Source organism: Anas acuta, chromosome 19 (genome assembly GCF_963932015.1).
Source record: "Anas acuta chromosome 19, bAnaAcu1.1, whole genome shotgun sequence".
Lineage (NCBI taxonomy): Eukaryota > Metazoa > Chordata > Aves > Anseriformes > Anatidae > Anas > Anas acuta.
The window spans coordinates 5128896-5144220 of record NC_088997.1 but is presented as its reverse complement, the minus strand read 5'-3'; the positions used below and the strand labels follow the sequence as shown (position 1 = coordinate 5144220).

The 15325-nt window shown below is 65.5% G+C and overlaps 5 protein-coding genes and 2 non-coding genes across 8 annotated transcripts; 4 read left to right on the top strand and 3 right to left on the bottom strand.

The window, feature by feature from the left end:
- Positions 1-738: 738 nt before the first annotated feature.
- On the bottom strand, positions 739-2311 carry PROCA1 (protein interacting with cyclin A1). Its single transcript, XM_068655897.1, has 4 exons — positions 2105-2311; positions 1538-1670; positions 1314-1448; positions 739-1224 (listed from the first exon to the last, which is right to left on the bottom strand). Exons 1-4 carry the CDS (start codon positions 2289-2291, stop codon positions 795-797), a joined length of 885 nt encoding a protein of 294 aa, XP_068511998.1. The 5' UTR covers positions 2292-2311; the 3' UTR covers positions 739-794.
- Positions 2312-3362: 1051 nt separating this feature from the next.
- LOC137842154 (adenine phosphoribosyltransferase-like) lies at positions 3363-5051 on the top strand. 2 transcript variants are annotated; one of them, XM_068655899.1, is made up of 6 exons: positions 3363-3708; positions 3896-4052; positions 4167-4260; positions 4340-4486; positions 4572-4667; positions 4739-5051. In XM_068655899.1, the coding sequence occupies exons 2-6, from the start codon at positions 3930-3932 to the stop codon at positions 4864-4866; spliced, it is 588 nt and encodes a 195-aa protein (XP_068512000.1). In that variant the 5' UTR covers positions 3363-3708; positions 3896-3929; the 3' UTR covers positions 4867-5051. The 2 variants fall into 2 exon arrangements, with proteins under 2 accessions (XP_068512000.1, XP_068511999.1); XM_068655898.1 differs by having other exon boundaries at positions 3662-3755.
- On the bottom strand, positions 5000-7998 carry RAB34 (RAB34, member RAS oncogene family). Its single transcript, XM_068655900.1, has 11 exons — positions 7842-7998; positions 7053-7189; positions 6865-6956; positions 6466-6531; positions 6269-6370; positions 6076-6140; positions 5944-5995; positions 5731-5812; positions 5558-5648; positions 5364-5471; positions 5000-5280 (listed from the first exon to the last, which is right to left on the bottom strand). Exons 2-11 carry the CDS (start codon positions 7104-7106, stop codon positions 5213-5215), a joined length of 780 nt encoding a protein of 259 aa, XP_068512001.1. The 5' UTR covers positions 7107-7189; positions 7842-7998; the 3' UTR covers positions 5000-5212.
- Positions 7999-8088: 90 nt separating this feature from the next.
- Positions 8089-10362, top strand: RPL23A (ribosomal protein L23a). Its single transcript, XM_068655901.1, has 5 exons — positions 8089-8249; positions 8550-8730; positions 9038-9214; positions 9618-9687; positions 10300-10362. Exons 1-5 carry the CDS (start codon positions 8225-8227, stop codon positions 10312-10314), a joined length of 468 nt encoding a protein of 155 aa, XP_068512002.1. The 5' UTR covers positions 8089-8224; the 3' UTR covers positions 10315-10362.
- On the top strand, positions 8881-8954 carry LOC137842440 (small nucleolar RNA Z17). The gene has a single exon (XR_011089071.1). It is a non-coding gene; the product is annotated as a small nucleolar RNA Z17 (small nucleolar RNA).
- On the top strand, positions 9478-9544 carry LOC137842439 (small nucleolar RNA SNORD42). Its single transcript, XR_011089070.1, has one exon. It is a non-coding gene; the product is annotated as a small nucleolar RNA SNORD42 (small nucleolar RNA).
- A 2853-nt stretch (positions 10363-13215) lies between the features above and the next one.
- TLCD1 (TLC domain containing 1) lies at positions 13216-15258 on the bottom strand. The gene is made up of 4 exons (XM_068655982.1): positions 14992-15258; positions 14684-14766; positions 14312-14394; positions 13216-13918 (listed from the first exon to the last, which is right to left on the bottom strand). The coding sequence occupies exons 1-4, from the start codon at positions 15186-15188 to the stop codon at positions 13532-13534; spliced, it is 750 nt and encodes a 249-aa protein (XP_068512083.1). The 5' UTR covers positions 15189-15258; the 3' UTR covers positions 13216-13531.
- Between the last annotated feature and the right edge of the window lie 67 nt (positions 15259-15325).

Genomic DNA, 15325 nt, shown 5'->3' with positions numbered 1-15325 from the left:
ACACCCCAGAGCTCCTGCAGCGTGTGAAGTCTCCGGGGAAGGACGGGGCCCCTCTCCTCCCCGAGCAGCACACCCCGGCTCCAGCTCCCCGTGCAGCGATGCTGCGAGCTGGGCACTGCTTTGCCTCCTTCTTGGGGCTGTAAAAGTGGCATCGGCTGCACTGAGCGCGTCTGCCCCTGGCTCCTGTGTCGTGTTTTGGGGTGGGACAGAGGCTGCTCAGCTCCCAGTGGCAGGGTCTGAGTGTGCGGGGGGTGAGCTGTTGGTGGGGCTGCAAAAGGAGCTGCTGGGGCTGAGCACCTCGCTCCCAGCCTGGGAAAAGGGGGGGCAGAGCTGGGGGGCTGCAGTTCGGTCATTGCTGCTCCGGGGAAATAACTCCCCGGGGAGCTGGAGCTCAGCCAGCTGGAGCAGAGACCCCAAACCCGTGCCCTGTGCCGGAGTAGGGACAGGAGCTGGGGTCTTACCTCCCCAGGGAGGTGACTTTGCCATCCTCAGGAGCATGAAATGAGCCTCCATGAATACCGGGGAGTACCTCAAGCCCCTTCAGACCTTTTCCTTTTGGCCCAACCCTTCAGACCCTCGGGTTTTCCTTTTCTCAGGGGTTGTGCACCAAGACCAGCCGAGTGCCCGCAGGCAGGTCAGGCAGCAAGACCCCCTTCCCCCTTCCCCATCCCATCATCAGCCTTAACCCAAGGCTTTTCCCCTCAGCGTGCTCCTTCCTCCCCGCTCCACACGGCTCCATCTGCTCGACGCCCTACTTTATTAACACAGCGAGGACCCGCGCGGGGAGCCGGGGCTCACACAGCCTCCAGCTCAGCTTTGCCTTTCAGCCTCTTCTTTCTGTTCCTCTCCTTCCTCCTCCTCCTCTTCCTGCTGCCCCCGGCCGCTTCCCCCCGCTCCGGCAGCAGGTCCTGCGCCCCCGAACCCGGCTGGGCACCGGGGGGAGCGTGGGCGGCGTGCGCATCGTGGCTCAGCTCCCCGAATTCGCCAGGGCTCTTCTTCTTCAGCCCCTTCCCCTTCTTTTTCTTATCCTTCATCCCTTTCCTCTCTTTGGCGGCGGGCAGCAGGCGGGCACGGCGCTGCGCCGGGACCTCTCCTCCTCCCCAAGGGGGGCTCAGGGCATCGTCCCCCCCCGGCCACGCCGCCCTGTCGATGAGCTCCCCGCCGAATTCGTACAGCACCGGCTCCCTGGGCACTGCCACGGCCACCGTGTTGTACGCCCTGCACCTGCGGGGAGCGGGGACAACGCGGGGTCAGGGGTGGGTGTGGGACACAGAATTGGGGCTGGACGCACAGGGAGGGGGGGACACACTCACCAGACGTAGAGGTAGGGCTCCACGCACTCCTCCTTGTAGGCGAACTCGAAGCAGGGCACCCGGATGACGTTGAAGAAAGCCTGGCCCACCACGCGCGAGGCCGTGTCGTTCACCTGCTGCAGGCACTCCTTCAACCTGCGGCACGGCACCGGGGTCACGGAGAGACCGGGACCCCTCCCCAAATATACACACACACACAGCCCCGGGGGCCTGGGGGGGCTCACCTGCGGTCGCAGTCGCAGTGGCTGATGGTGTGCCAGCGCAGGTTGCGGTAGCCGTAGCGGGAGGTGAAGGGGTGGATGACGTGCTGGCAGTGGTCATGGTCCCGGCAGCACCGGTCGGTGTCCCGGTGCTCCCCTGGGGGGTGCAGGAAGGGGCTGGGTGGGGCTGGGGTGAGGTTTGGGGTGGGAATTGGGAGGGACGGGGCTGGGACTGGGATGGGGATTGGGGCTGGGTGAGCACTGCAGTGGGGGTGAGACTGGGAGCAGGATGGGCTGGGTTGGACTGGGACCAGTCTGGGGATGAGGATGGGATGAGCACTGGGATGGGGATCAGGGGACGGACTGGGTATGGACTGTGTTGGATCAGCACTGGGGCAGGGACTGGACCAGCACCTGGGGACCAGAATGGGAGTGGGATGGACTGGGACCATGCTACGGGGATGGATCATGGCACCAGGATGGGGACTGGGATGGAGCAGCCCTGTAATGGGGCAAACTGGTGGACGAGGACCAGCAATGGGATGGGGACGGACAATCCGAGGGATGGGGACAGGCTCCTTCTCTCCTTACCCAGCTGCTCGTAGGCATCCGCGTTGCTCCCAGCTCCACACCACAGCGTCCCGGGGTAGGTGAGCCCACGGCGAGCTCGGGGCCGCCCCGGGGGGGCCGCTCCGGGGCTCGGGGCTGCTCCGGGGGCGACCACCACCAGCAGCAGGAGGAGGAGGAGGAGGCGGAGGAGCGGCCGCGGGGCGCACATGGCACCGCGGGGACAGCAGCGCGGAGGGGCCGCCTTATAGCGGGGCTCGGCACGGCACGGCCCGCCCACCGCGGGGCGGCACGGCTCGGCACGGCTCGGCACGGCAAGGATCGGATCGGCATGGCATGGTGCAGCTCAGCACGGCATTTCTTGGCACAGCTTGGTGTGGCATGGCATGGCACAGCACGGCATGGCATGGCGTGGTGCAGCTCGGCACGGCATTGCTTGGCACAGTTCAGCATGGCATGGCATCGCATGGCACAGCTCGGCATGGCACAGTTTGGCATGGCATGGCATGGCGGAGCTCAATATGGCATTGCCTGGCACAGCACGGCACAGTATGGCAGAGCACAGCTTGGCATGGCATGGCATGGCTTGGCATGGCACAGCTCAGATCAACAGGTCTCGGCACAGCATGGTATGGCAAGGTGCAGCTTGGCACAGCATTGCTTGGCACAGCTTGGTGTGGCACGGCATGGCACAGCTCGGCATGGCATTGCTTGGCACAGCTCAGCGTGGCATGGCATGGCACAGCGTGGCATGGCACAGCTTGGCATGGCACGGCATGGTGGAGCTCAGCATGGCATTGCTTGGCACAGCTTGGCATGGCATGGCATGGTGTGGCATGGTGCGACTCGGCATGGCATCGCTTGGCACAGCTCGGCATGGCACAGCATCGCATGCCCCGCTTGGCACGGCACAGCTCAGCTCCTCGCGGTGCAGCCTGTGCCAGTGCAGCCAGCGGGAGCAATGCTCCAGTCCCACCCCACAAGGTGCCAACCCTCGCAGCCCCAGCCACGCTCCCCCATGGCCACGACGGATACAAGGAGCTGCAGCACCCAGCAGGGCCGTGCCGTGGGCAGGACGCAGACGGGGACGATGCAGCCCCCAGCTGAATGGAGTTTTTCCTGGGGTCTGTGCTCTGCCAGGGCTGGCAGCTCCCAACAAAGCTGCCAAAGGCTCGTCACCCCTTGCAGGCTCCCCTTTGCCAAAGCCCATTTGCAGTCAGGATGCGCAGCCTGGCCGGTGCAGCCAGCGCTTGACAGGGCAGGACGGTGCCCAAAGCCCCAGCGGGGACGTGCGCGGCCTCGAGAAGCCCAAAGACCCCAAAAAGCTGCACCCTGAGCACGGCTCTGCCGTTTCCAAACCTCACACTCATGGGATGCTTTGCACACCCAGCCCTGGCACCTCTGGGTGCTGGGGACACGCTCGCAGGGGTGTGACCCCCCCAGTGCTCCCCTTGGGGGCACGTCACCGCCACGGCTCCTGCCTGGCACCGGCCCAGGTCCCCGCTGGCCGAGGGTGCTGGCAGGGGGCCCGGCACTGCGGGGCTGCCCCTGCTCAGCTGTCGCTGTCCGTGACCGTTCTGGGTCCCCGTGACAGTCCCGCTCCGCTCGGCCTCACCGCCGGCACCCAGGTACGGAGCCCGGCGCAGGGCTGTGGGGTGTGCACAGGGAAATTGGGGTGTGTTGGGGGAAATCGAGGTGTGTATGGGGAAATTGGGGTGTGCATGGGGAAGTTGGGGTGTGCACGGGGAAGTTGGGGTGCCCTGAGCCATGGGGAGTCCTGCAGTGTGTGGGTCTCACCCCCTTGCACACCCGCAGCCCCCCCGTGCTCACAGCGCTGCTGTCCCCGCGCATGGACCTGAGCCACGTCCCCGCCGCCCGCGAGAAGGGCTGGTACCTGGCACTGATGGCCCCCAACACCAAAGGTCCCAACTACGCCTGGCTGGACCCGTCCCGGCTCTACTGCCACCCGCAAGTACCCAGCACCCGGACAGGGGGCACCCAGGGGGGGTTGGCACCTAGGTTGGGCTTTGGGTCCGGGGGGTTTGGGCACCCTTAGGGGCACCCAGCACCTCCGCTGTCTCCCCAGGCCTTGCAGGACTGCGTGGCCGACCTGCTGCAGCCCTTCCAGGGGGACCCCATCGACCTGGTGGCCGGCATCGATGCCATGGGCTTCATCCTGGGTGAGGGGGGATGCGGGCGAGCCCGGGGTCCCCAAACCTTGTCCCCGCGGGGGGCTGACAGCACCGCGGCCACCCCCAGGTGCCGCCGTGGCCACCGCGCTGCGCAAGGGCTTCCTGGCCATCCGTAAAGCCGGGCACCTCTGCGTGGAGACGCTGTCGGAGCCCTACACCGACTACTCAGGCCGGGAGAAGGTGATGGAGGTCCGCACCGACACCGTCTCGCCGGGTGAGCCCAGGGGGCACTCCCGCCACGGGGGGGGCTGCCGGCGCAGAGCACCGGGTGCTCGGACGCAGCCTCTGCCCCTCCCCAGGTCTGCGCGTCCTCCTGGTGGACCAGTGGGTGGAAACCGGGGGCACCATGCGAGCGGCCATCCGGCTGGTGGAGCGGCTCGGGGGGGTCGTGGCAGGTAGGAGGGGGCACCCCGGGGTGCTCCCAGGGGGGTCAGAGTGGGTGCTGAGCTCCCTGCGCGTCCCGCAGGCGTCGCAGCCGTCTGCATCGAGGACAGCGAGGGCGCACGGTGGATCCGGGAGCGCTACAAGTGCGCCCACTGCGTGCCCCCCCGCCTGCAGCCACGCTTCGACCGCCACCAGACGGGCTGGGAATGATGCTGGGGCCGGCACGCTGCACCCCCAGTTTGGGGCATTTGCTGCCCAGTTTGGGTTTTGGCATAACCAAGAAATTAACAACTCCTCCTGCACCCTGCCGCTGGCTCTGTCCGCTGCTCACCGGCCCAACACCTTTTTTAAAAAGCATAAAAAACCACGTTTTATTAAAACAAATGGAAGGCTGGGAGCGTCTCCCCCGGAATGGGTTTGCATAGCTAAGGGGGCCGCGGGGGTCCCTGCCCAGCCCCGGCCCCAGGGACGGCTCCCCGGGGGGGGGGCCGGGGCCGCTGCTCTTTGGTACGGAGACGCGGGCGTTACAGGGGGGCTGCGCTGGGGGGCTGCCCCCTCACTGGCAGCACTTGGGCTTCTTGCGGGGCGCCGACTGGTACAGGTCGCTCTGGTTGCTTGTGATGTCTGGAGGGAAAAAGGAGTGGGTAGGGGGCAGCGGGGGGCACCCAGGGGGGGCACCCAGGGGGGGGACAGCCGGGGGTACTCACGCACGGTGTCGCCGATCCTGCGGGCGCTGCCGCGCTCCAGCTCCGCCAGCACGCTGCTCTCAAAGGTCAGCGCCGCCACACGGAAGAAGAAATCCCGCACGTTCTCCCCTGCCCCACGGGATTAAGACCCCCTGAGCCCCTCATCTCACCAAGGGGGGGGCCACATGAACCCCCACCCCGCAGCTGGGACCCACCGGTGAGCGAGGACACGGCCCAGAACTCCGCCTGCATCTCCTGGGCCACCTTGAGCGCGTCCTTCTCCATCAGGCTGTACTGCGCCGGCGTCTGCCAAAAAATGGGGGTGTGGGGGGGCTGGGGACGGCCCCCACGCAGCTGGGGGGGGTCCTGGGGAGGGGGACACACTCACGCTCAGGTCCTTCTTGGAGCCCACCAGGAAGAGGATGACGTTGGCGGGGTCGTTCTCCTTCAGGGCGTCAGCCAGCCACTGCCTGCGGGTGCCAACGTCACCGGCTGAGCACTGCCCGGGGTGGTGACAGCCCCGTGCCCCCAAATCCCCAAAAATGTCCCCAAATCCCCCCCCCCAGCACGTCCCTGTCCTCCTTGGTTGGGTGTCACCTACCGTGTGTGCTCCAGGGACGCCACGTCGTTAACGTCGAAGACGATGACGATGGCTGGAGGGGAGGGGGAGAGGTGAGATGGGGACGGGGACGGTCGGCGGGGATGGGACACGGGGTTGGGGGGGGGGTCTCACCTTGTGCCCCCCGGTAGTAGGTGGAGGCGATGCACTTGAAGCGCTCCTGGCCGGCTGTGTCCCAGCTGGAGGGGGGGGCAGAGGGGGAAAGGAGGTCAGGGGGGGCAGCGGGAGCCTTTTGGGGGGGGCAGAGGGTGCTTTTTGGGGGGTCAGGGGGTGCTTTTTGGGGGGCGGGGGGCTGGCGCCAACTCACAGCTGCAGGCTGAAGGGCACCCCCAGCACCTCGAAGCGCTCCATCTCGAAATCCACCCCGATGGTCGCCTTGTAGTTCTTGTCGAAGGTGTCCTTGCAGAAGCTTTTTGGGGGGTTGGGGGGGGAGCAGGAGATGAGCGTCAGACCCCCTGGGGGGGCTCTTCTCACTGTGCCCCCCCCCAAAAAAGTGCCCGTTACCGGTTGATCAGGCAGGTCTTCCCCACCGACAGGTCCCCCACCACGATGATTTTGGAGATCTTGAACCTGCGGGGCAGAGCAGAACACAGCCACTGCGGGGGGGGGCACAGCACTCAGTACCTCCCCCCCCTCCCCAACACCAGCCATTTTGGGAAGCCAAAATATCCCCATCCTCCCCGTTCCCCCCCCGTTATCTCCCCCCAAACCCAGCAGCCACAACCCCAGCCCGGACCCCCGCGCCCCCCCCCCCGGCTGCATTCCTGCGCCGTGACGCATCCAGGCAGCGCCGGCAGCCACGCGGCGCCTTCCCAACGCAGGGACCCCCCTAATTTTTTTGGGGGGACACCCCTGAGCCCCCCCCTTCCTTGTTTTTTTTTTTTGGGGGGGGGGATTCCTCACCCCACGGTGCCCGTCCGCTGCTCCTGGCAGGCGCTGGCCACGCTGGGGTGGAAGGCGTTGCGGGCGTGCAGGGCGGCCTCCTTCCGAAAACACTGCCACGGGGAGGGGGGGACACAAAAAAGGGACCCCCGGTGAGGTCGTGGGGCTCACGGAGGCCACCCCGGGGCTGTTGTCCCCTCCCTGGTCACCTGCGGGAGGTCGGCGATCACCCGGTCCCTGCGGACGGGGGCCAGCACGTTCATGGTCCCCTGGGGCCAGCGGGGCGAGCGGGGACGGGGACGGGGACGGAGCGGGGACGGGGACGGGCTGAGGGCCACCGAGAGGCCTGGGGGGGACGGAGCAGGGGGTGGTGCTGTGCCCGTGTCCCCAAATTCTGCTGTCCCCATGTCCCCAAATCCCGATTTCCCCGTGTCCCCAAGTTACCGTGTGCCCAAGTCCCCAAGTCCCGATGTCCCCAAGTCCCGATGTCCCCGTGTCCCCAAGCCCTGCCATCCCCAACTCAACTCCTCCTCACCTCCCGCTGTCCCCACGTCCCCAAATCTCACTCGTCCCCAGCCCCTCGTGTCCCCATGTCCCTTTGTCCCCCGCCTCATGTCCCCATCCCCCCCCCCGTCCCCAAATCCCATTGTCCCCCATCCCCCAGTCCCACCCTCCCCACATCCCGCCCGTCCCCCAGTCAGTCCCTCGTGTCCCCAAGTCCCCCACTCCCCCGTCCCCATGTCCCCACGTCCCCAAATCTCTCCTGTCCCCCCCCATGTCCCCCTGTGTCCCCCCCATGTCCCCCTGTGCCCCCCCCATGTCCCCCTGTGCCCCCCCCTGTCCCCTTTACCCCCCCTTACCCCCCCCCCATCCCCTTCCCGTGCATCCTGGGCCATCCTCAGCCCCGTGTCCCGTCCTGTCCCCGTGTCCCCGTGTCCCCGGATCCCCCCCCCACACCCCGATGTCCCCCCCCAGTGTCCCCGGGGGGGTCCCGTTACCCCGCTCCCGCTGCTCGGCGCTGCACCCCCGCCCTCCTGGCCCCTCCCTCGGGCCTTTCCGTGGCGGGGAGGGGCCGGCACCGCGGGTCCTGCCGGCCCGGGCCCTGCCGCCTCCCCCTGCCCCCCCCCGGGACCCCCGGGACCCCCCCCCCCCGCGGGACCCCCCCCGGTGACAACGGGGAGAGGAGCGGGACTACAACCCCCATAATGCCCCGCGGGTACAGAACGATCTGCGCATGCGTCCGAGAGTCTCACCCCCCAAGGACTACGCTTCCCAGCAAGCCTCGCGGCGAGAGGGGGTGCAAGGAGATCTCGCGCGATTTGGGGCTATAAGCCCGTGCGGCGCGGGGCGGGAGACCCCTTTCGGCTTCCGGCGGCCCAAGATGGCGCCCAAGGCGAAGAAGGAGGGTGAGCGCGGGCGGCCGTGAGGGGCGGGCGGCCCTCGGGCGGTGCGATCGGCTCCCCGAGGGGTGTAGGGAGTGCCCGGGGCTCGGCTCCGGAGGTTTGCGGGGTTCCCGGGGGCCGCGGTGCGGTGCCGGGCAGCGGGCACGTGGAGGGGGGGGGGAGCGGCCTGCAGCGGGAGGCCTGGGGCTGAGGGGGGCTGAGGGGGGGGGGGCACTCGGAGGGGCTCTGCCGGTGGGGGTGCCCCCTCGGGGAGCCGCCTGGGCCCGCAGATCCTTCGTTGTGCTGACCGTGGGGTTGTCACAGCCGTGCCTCCGAAGACAGAGGCGAAGGCCAAGGCGCTGAAGGCCAAGAAGGCCGTCCTGAAGGGCGTCCACAGCCACAAGAAGAAGAAGATCCGCACGTCGCCCACCTTCCGGAGGCCCAAAACCCTACGCCTGAGGCGGCAGCCCAAGTATCCGCGGAAGAGCGCCCCACGGAGAAATAAGTAGGTGTGGGGTGCGGCTGGCACAGCGTTTGTGGGGTGGGGACGGCCCCTTGTGTGGGAGCCTGGCCCCTCTGTGTGGGTCTGAGGGTGGGACTTGGCCATTGTGCTGCTCTTTGGGCTCAGCCCTGTTTTGGTGGCAGCGTGTTTCGGGGTGCAGGTGATGATTTCAAGCGACCAAAGCCTGAGAGTTTGTGATTAAAACTTTTTTTGGTAACTGATGCACCCCAAACCTGGTGTTCGAAAGCTTCTGAAGCATAGGTACAGCTCCTGCCATCCTTTTGTTAACCCAGGGGCCTTTCTCCTGCAGGCTGGACCATTATGCCATTATCAAGTTCCCCTTGACAACAGAATCGGCGATGAAGAAGATAGAGGACAACAACACTCTGGTTTTCATCGTTGATGTCAAGGCAAACAAGCACCAGATCAAGCAGGCTGTCAAGAAGCTGTACGACATCGACGTGGCCAAGGTCAACACGTTGATCAGGTGAGAGGGGGAAATCCGGTCACCAGTGGGTGTCTGGTACTTCAGGTGCTCAGCGTGGCTTTCAACAGAAAGCTTAAAACGTGTGAGTTTCAGCAGTGCTGTGGGAGCTCTGAGGAGGCGTGGAATTAAGTTCTGTAGTGTTCTCAGTGCTAAAATGTTGATAAAAGCAATTTCTGACTGAGCACATCTTGGTGGAAGTGTAAACTAGTGGCAGGCAGGAAGCTGGCTTTAGCAGGGAGCTCTTCTAAGGCTGAGGGAGTTCTGTGCAGATGATGTTAACATGTTTTATCCCTGAGCAAACTGATGTTTCCAAAGGAACCACTGATGCACATCCCGTAGTGGGAGGATGGAGTAGGTGCGAGGAGCGCGTGTCTCTGTGCTGATCTCTCCTTTTCCATTCTAGGCCTGACGGGGAGAAAAAGGCTTACGTCCGACTGGCTCCAGATTACGATGCGCTGGATGTAGCCAACAAGGTGAGAAATCTTGGAAATCTGTCAAACTTCCATTTCTTATCTTATTTTCTACACCTGGCTGTTCTTCTGGTGTCCACATGAGATGCTTCTGCTTGAAGCACGCTGGTGCTACTGCAGGATCTGAGAGTGTTTGTAAACAGGAACACTTCCTGGTCATAAAATCCACCGAGTTCTGTGGGGAAGTTCCTGGGAGCTGCAGTTCTTTCCCCCCTCCAGGCAGGGGCTCCACTCACAGCTCTGCAGGAGCTGTGAAGGGTGGGAGAGGAGGCAGGAGGCGTGTCTGAAGTGGTGTTTGGCTCCACAGTGTTCTCAGCCAGCGCTGCGGGCAGCTCCCTCAGGGGAAAACGGTGCCAAAAGCACTGGGTGGAAGGGATTTCACTGCAGGTGGCCGTCCTGCTGGAAAGGGCTCGGGTTTAGCCCTTGGTAGAGCTGTGGGGAGCAGCACGGGGATCCTGGTGGTGTGTGGAACCACGATGTGAGGCACGTGGGCGGGTGTGGGAGGAGGAAACCTGTCCTCGGAGAGCAGGAGGATGTGGGAGATGTGTGGTGGCGATGTCTGGCGGAGGCTCTGCCTCTTTGCCAGCTGTTTCAACCCCTTCTGCTTCTTTGCAGATTGGAATCATCTAAGCTGCATGGAGGACTGTACAGACGGGACAATAAACCCTGTGAAACCACCCAGGGGCTCCTGCTGTGTTTTGTGACCGTGTGGCCCACGCCGGAGAGCCTGCAGGAAACCGCTGGGGCTCCGTTTTTAGCAAACGGGGGCTTTCCTTTTCCTTCCTGCTGTAGGCTGGCAGCAGCCAGCTGCCCTGCGAGAGTCTCTCAGGGGGTGCTCTCCTGGTGCAGGTACCTGTGCACAGCACCGTGCTGCTATCCTGGTGCATTTTGTCACGCTGCTATTAGTAAATATTTGTGGTGATTCCCAGCGCCCTACAGAACCCCCGTGGGGTGCACCACGAGCCCAGGAGGCTGCTGCTACCTGTAGCAAAACCAAATTCACAGCTCAGGTCTGCTGCAAGCTTGGTGTCAGGCCATTTCCCACCTCTTAAACTATTTGCTTAGGCTGCAGGCTCTGAAACCCTCAAGCTAACACAATAGCAGGCACTCTGTTTTTTTGTTTGTTTTTTTTTCTTTTTTTTTTCTGGCACCATCCACGCTCCCCTTGTTGCAGCGTGTGAGCTGGAGCCCGGCTGCCCCGTGGTTCCTCCCCACAGTCCCTCACCAGGGGCTGTTTCCAAGCCAGCTGCTGTTTGGGCCAGCCCCGTTGCCACAACCTTTTGGATGAAAGCAGCTTTTTGGAGTGCTTGGAGAGCCCTAAGAACTCGGTGAGCAGGGACTGGAGGTGGAGTGCTGATAGAGATAATTGGCGTTAAGTGCTGAGAGGCGCAGTGAAGGCGGTGGCCAAATATTGATCGGAGCAATCGAGCAGAGGCAGGGGGACAGCCAGTTCCCTTCCAGCCTCTTGCAGGGGGTCCTGAGGGGCAGCTCCCCTGATTGCTGCTGCTGTTTTGGGGCCGTGGGTCACGATTTTTCCCCTTTGAGCTGCTCTTGGCTCCAGATTCCCTTCATGCGGTGCGAGGCTTCCAAGCTCCCCTGCTGTGGGGTGGCTCCGGGTACTGGGGGAGAGCCCCTAAACCCTTTGGGGTAGCACTGAGCCTCCACCAACTGCAGGAATACTTCATGAGGACAGCGTGGAGCTGCTGTAGGGTCTGGGGAGAGGATGGGAGGCTGTGGGAGAGGCCGGGGGCAACTTTTGGGCTGAGGGAGGCGGGTGGTGACGCTCCCTTGGGTGAGAAACCTCGAGGGCTCAGCGCTGCTTCCCTCCGTGCTGCTCCTTTCTGTGGCTGCTCGGCCACCTCTGGTGCAGGCCAGAAACTTCCCAACCCCTCAACTTCTTTAGGTCAGGGGCTCGAAACAGACAGCGGGAGCTGTTGGCAAGGTGTGTGGGGCCAGGGAAGGCTGAAGAGGGATCAGGGCAGCAGGGACCTGGGACAGAATCAGGATAAACCCAAGACAAAACCTCTCCTGCAGCTGCACCTGATGCTCGTGAGGGCTCTGAGAAGGGAACAAGCAGCAGCAAGGGCTCTGAGGGTACCCACCAAGCCCCGTGCCCTGTTCCTATCCGAGCTGTGGCCACCCCAAAAGCAATTTGGGGTTGGAGGAGCTCCTCTCCTCGCCAAGCTCACCCCACAAGGAAAGCCCCAATGCGGAGCGAGGAACGGGTACAGGCTGCAGCCCTCCCCGGTGATGTGGAGGCTGGGCTGGGAAGGGATTTCACATCAGCATGACTTGCAGTCTGCCCTCACCCTGCCTTCAACTTCTCCCGAGGGCTGCTGCAGGCTGGCACCTTCCCTCTGCCTGCCTCCTGCTCGGGGCTGGCAGCCAGCCCGCCCCACAGCTGGCCCAGCGCTGCTGGTGGAAACTGGGAGGCAACTGGGGTGCCTGCTGGTGGAAACTGGGTGATGCCTGACCCCTCTGTGCTGCAGGAGGGCGGTGGGAGCACTGGGGGAGAGGTGATGGGAGGGAAAATGGGAGTTTGGGGTTTCACCGCGTGGGGTACGGGCAGGTGGGGGTGGTGCTGAGGCCGGGGGGCTTCAGCTGCAGCGGGGGGGATGTGGTGGAAGTTGGGAGAGCTCCTGGGGGGGAAGCTGGGGCCTGCTGGGGCAGGAAAAGAGCCTGTGGGGAGCCTCAGGGGCTGCTGTGGGGCTGGAGCAGATCCCTGCCCACGCACGGCCCCAAGCACCGCGTCTCCATCTCATCTCCTGCCAACACCCGGCCCCCAGTGCCAGCTGCGGGGTCGGGGAGCCCTGGAAGGATCCAACCCCACAGCCGAGCCTCTTCCCCTCGATCCTCATTTGACCTGCAGCCTGCTGTTTTAGGATTGATCCCACCCCGGAGCAGGTTGTGGGCAGGAATCCCTCTAAGCCCCACTGCTCGTAGCCAGCCCGGGGCGATCCCGGCGCCGTCCCAACATCACCATTTGCCTCCCCACTGCTCCTGCACCCCACAGGACCGGCAGGGCCAGCTCCAGCCCCATGGGAGCTGCGCCCTGGCTCCGTGGGGAGGCTGCTGGAGGCAGCGGGGCTGGCGGAGGCAGCCCCAAGGGGATTGAGCAGGCAGCGATGTTCCAGGAAGAACCGTGGCCTCGCTCGGCCTTCCCATGCCAGCTCGGCTTCACGTGGCTGCCGGGTGAGTCACGGCTCCACGCCGCCGGGCCCAGGAGGGTCAGGGACCGCAGCCGGGCTCAGCCCCTCTCCTGATGCCTTCACCCCATCCCCGCGAGGCCCTCGGGGTGCAGGAGCTCACCCCCGAGGGAGCAGAAAGGAAAAACACGAGTGGAAAGCGAGGGAGAGCCGCAGCTTTGATTTTTCGGCACCGTGCTGGATGCGTCCCCGAGGGGGTCCCTGGCGCGGTGCCGGCTCCCTGCCCTCCCCGGGGAGCTGGGGCACATCCTTTCCCATGCCCTCAGCCCTCCTCCTCCCCCAAAAAATTAAAAACAATAAAAAGCCAGCCTGGGCACGCCGCGGCAGCAGTGAACAGACCCATTTAATGCACAGAGCACCCAGCACCACCGCGGGAGGGCCGCGGCCCTTCCCTCCCAGCCCTCTCCGGCCTCCCCTGGCCACGCTGGCGCCGAAGCAGGCTCGGGCTGCTCCTCCCCAGGATTTGCCCCCAGGCTTCGGGGACGTCCCCAGGGCTCGGTGGCATCCGCTCGGCTGTCGGGCTGGTCCAGCAGGGTAGCAGCGGCTTGCAGAGGGGGTGAACGCAGGGCCCGCGGCCACGGGGCGGGGAGCGAGCGAGCCCTAAGGCACATGAAGAGCAGGGTAGAGGCCCGGTGGCGTTCTCAGTCTATGAGGAACTTCTCCCCGTCCACGTCCCTCCCCTGGCGCAGGGAAGGGCAGAAATCGGAGCGCAGGAGGCGGGAGAAGTACATGAGGATCATGGCGTCGAGCAGCAGCAGGTTGGCCGTCAGGAAGGCGCCCTGGCCCTGCACCTCCACGTGGCGGAGGAAATACCAGGTGAGGTAAGCCTGGGGGGCCAGGCGAAAGGCGAAATACATCACCAGGTTGACGTACTTGTTGGCCCGGTAGAGCGCCGGCGAAGGCACGTTGCTCATCTTGAGCAGCATGCGGGCGGTGAGGAAGATGTTGCTCACCTCCACCAGCAGCAGCAGCATCGCCGCCACCAGGAAGCGGCCGGTGATGATGAGCGAGACGAAGGCAGAGATGGCCTGGGGAGAAAGAAGGGGATGGGGATGGAGCAGCCCCCAGGTTGGGCACAGCCCTGCAGGACGCGAGCTCTCCCCCACTAGGCTCCGGGTGTATGGTGGGAGCACCCAGATCCCCTCCTGGAGACCCTGGGACCCCGCAGGCACCCGATCCGAGGGCGGATCTCAGTCCCCAATGCTCAGTCCCCAGCACCACGCCATGCCCCCGTGCCAGGGAGCAGCAGCCTGTCTGTGCTCCCGGCGCCAGGAGCCGCCTCTGGCAGCCGTCCTGCCCCGCTGGGCTCCCTCCTGGATGCACAACCTACCTGGCAGCCAGGGCTGCGGCTCGCCTCGCTGCACGGCCCCAGGAGCACAGCAGCCCCCCCCCAAGCTGCCCCGTCCCCTCCCCATGCTCACCATGGCGTGGTGCACCAGGTACTCCCAGGACGAGCGGGACTGGTGGTTGAAGATGATGTCGAGGCTGTCGTGGATGAAGTAGCCTGCGGGATGAGGGAGAGCACACGGGGGGGGGTCAGGTTTGTGTGCCGGCACCCCGCTGCGGGAAATGGGGTGCAGGAGGGGTTTGGGGTGCCCCAAGGAGGGCGGTGAGCCCGTGCTTTGTGTAGGGAGCCCTGTGGTGGAGCCGTGCCATGGGGTGCTGGTGCCATGCAGGCGGCTTGCTGCTGGTGTGGGGTCCCTGAGCTGGGTGGGTGCAGTCCCACAGGATGGACGTGTCCCAAACGTGTCCCCAATGTGTCCCCAGCGTGTCCCGGCCGTGTGGCTGCTTACCTGAGGAGAAGCAGACGAGCAGGTGCCCTGAGACGCTGTAGCCGTCCTGGATGTCGGAGAGCAGCTCCGGGGACTGCCAGAGGCTGGGGGGGGGAGCAGAAAAAGGGGGAAAATGGGGTGAGCACAGCGGGTACAGCCCCGGGACCCCAAACCCACCCCAGTGCCGGGACAAACCGGGGCTCCCCGTGCTCGGGGGGGTGTCCGGCTCCCGAGGGGATCCCTATCGGAGTCCAAGCAGGCGAGAAACTCCCCCCCCCCAACACCCCCCTCACCCCTTACCCCCCCCCCCCAACATCCCATCCCGGTACCTAAACAGGGCCCAGAGCCCGGCCAGCACGGAGTGAGCGAAGGAAACGAGGAGGTTCCCCCAACGCCAGACCCTACCGGGACGGCTCCGCACCGCCGCGGGTCGGGGCAGGGCCAGGGCTGCCCGGCGGAGCCCCCCGAACAGCGCCACGCTGCCCCCCACCAGCGCCACCGACGGCGCCCTCCACCCGGGGCCCATCGCGCTCCGCTCCCGCGCCCGCGCCCCGGGGCGCGCGCTGGCGCGGGCTGCCGGGCGCGGGGGGGCGTGGCCAAAGGGGGAGGGGGCGGGGCTTGGGGGTTTCCCGCACGGCCACGCCCCCTCCGCCCGGGCCCGCC

Coding starts and splice junctions, on each gene's coding strand:
- RAB34 (XM_068655900.1), bottom strand. CDS start 7,106: ATGAACGTGCTGGCCCCCGTCCGCAGGGACCGGGTGATCGCCGACCTC. Junction 6,371..6,465: donor AAGACCTGCCTGATCAACCG/GTAACGGGCACT, acceptor CCCCCCAAAAAG/CTTCTGCAAGGACACCTTCG. Junction 5,996..6,075: donor CTACTACCGGGGGGCACAAG/GTGAGACCCCCC, acceptor CCTCCCCTCCAG/CCATCGTCATCGTCTTCGAC.
- LOC137842154 (XM_068655899.1), top strand. CDS start 3,930: ATGGACCTGAGCCACGTCCCCGCCGCCCGCGAGAAGGGCTGGTACCTG. Junction 4,053..4,166: donor GGCTCTACTGCCACCCGCAA/GTACCCAGCACC, acceptor CTGTCTCCCCAG/GCCTTGCAGGACTGCGTGGC. Junction 4,487..4,571: donor CACCGACACCGTCTCGCCGG/GTGAGCCCAGGG, acceptor GCCCCTCCCCAG/GTCTGCGCGTCCTCCTGGTG.
- PROCA1 (XM_068655897.1), bottom strand. CDS start 2,291: ATGTGCGCCCCGCGGCCGCTCCTCCGCCTCCTCCTCCTCCTCCTGCTG. Junction 1,671..2,104: donor GGATGCCTACGAGCAGCTGG/GTAAGGAGAGAA, acceptor TGCACCCCCCAG/GGGAGCACCGGGACACCGAC. Junction 1,225..1,313: donor GAGCCCTACCTCTACGTCTG/GTGAGTGTGTCC, acceptor CGCTCCCCGCAG/GTGCAGGGCGTACAACACGG.
- TLCD1 (XM_068655982.1), bottom strand. CDS start 15,188: ATGGGCCCCGGGTGGAGGGCGCCGTCGGTGGCGCTGGTGGGGGGCAGC. Junction 14,395..14,683: donor GCTCGTCTGCTTCTCCTCAG/GTAAGCAGCCAC, acceptor CTCATCCCGCAG/GCTACTTCATCCACGACAGC. Junction 13,919..14,311: donor ACCTGGTGCACCACGCCATG/GTGAGCATGGGG, acceptor CTTTCTCCCCAG/GCCATCTCTGCCTTCGTCTC.
- RPL23A (XM_068655901.1), top strand. CDS start 8,225: ATGGCGCCCAAGGCGAAGAAGGAGG. Junction 8,250..8,549: donor GCCCAAGGCGAAGAAGGAGG/GTGAGCGCGGGC, acceptor GGGTTGTCACAG/CCGTGCCTCCGAAGACAGAG. Junction 8,731..9,037: donor AGCGCCCCACGGAGAAATAA/GTAGGTGTGGGG, acceptor TTTCTCCTGCAG/GCTGGACCATTATGCCATTA.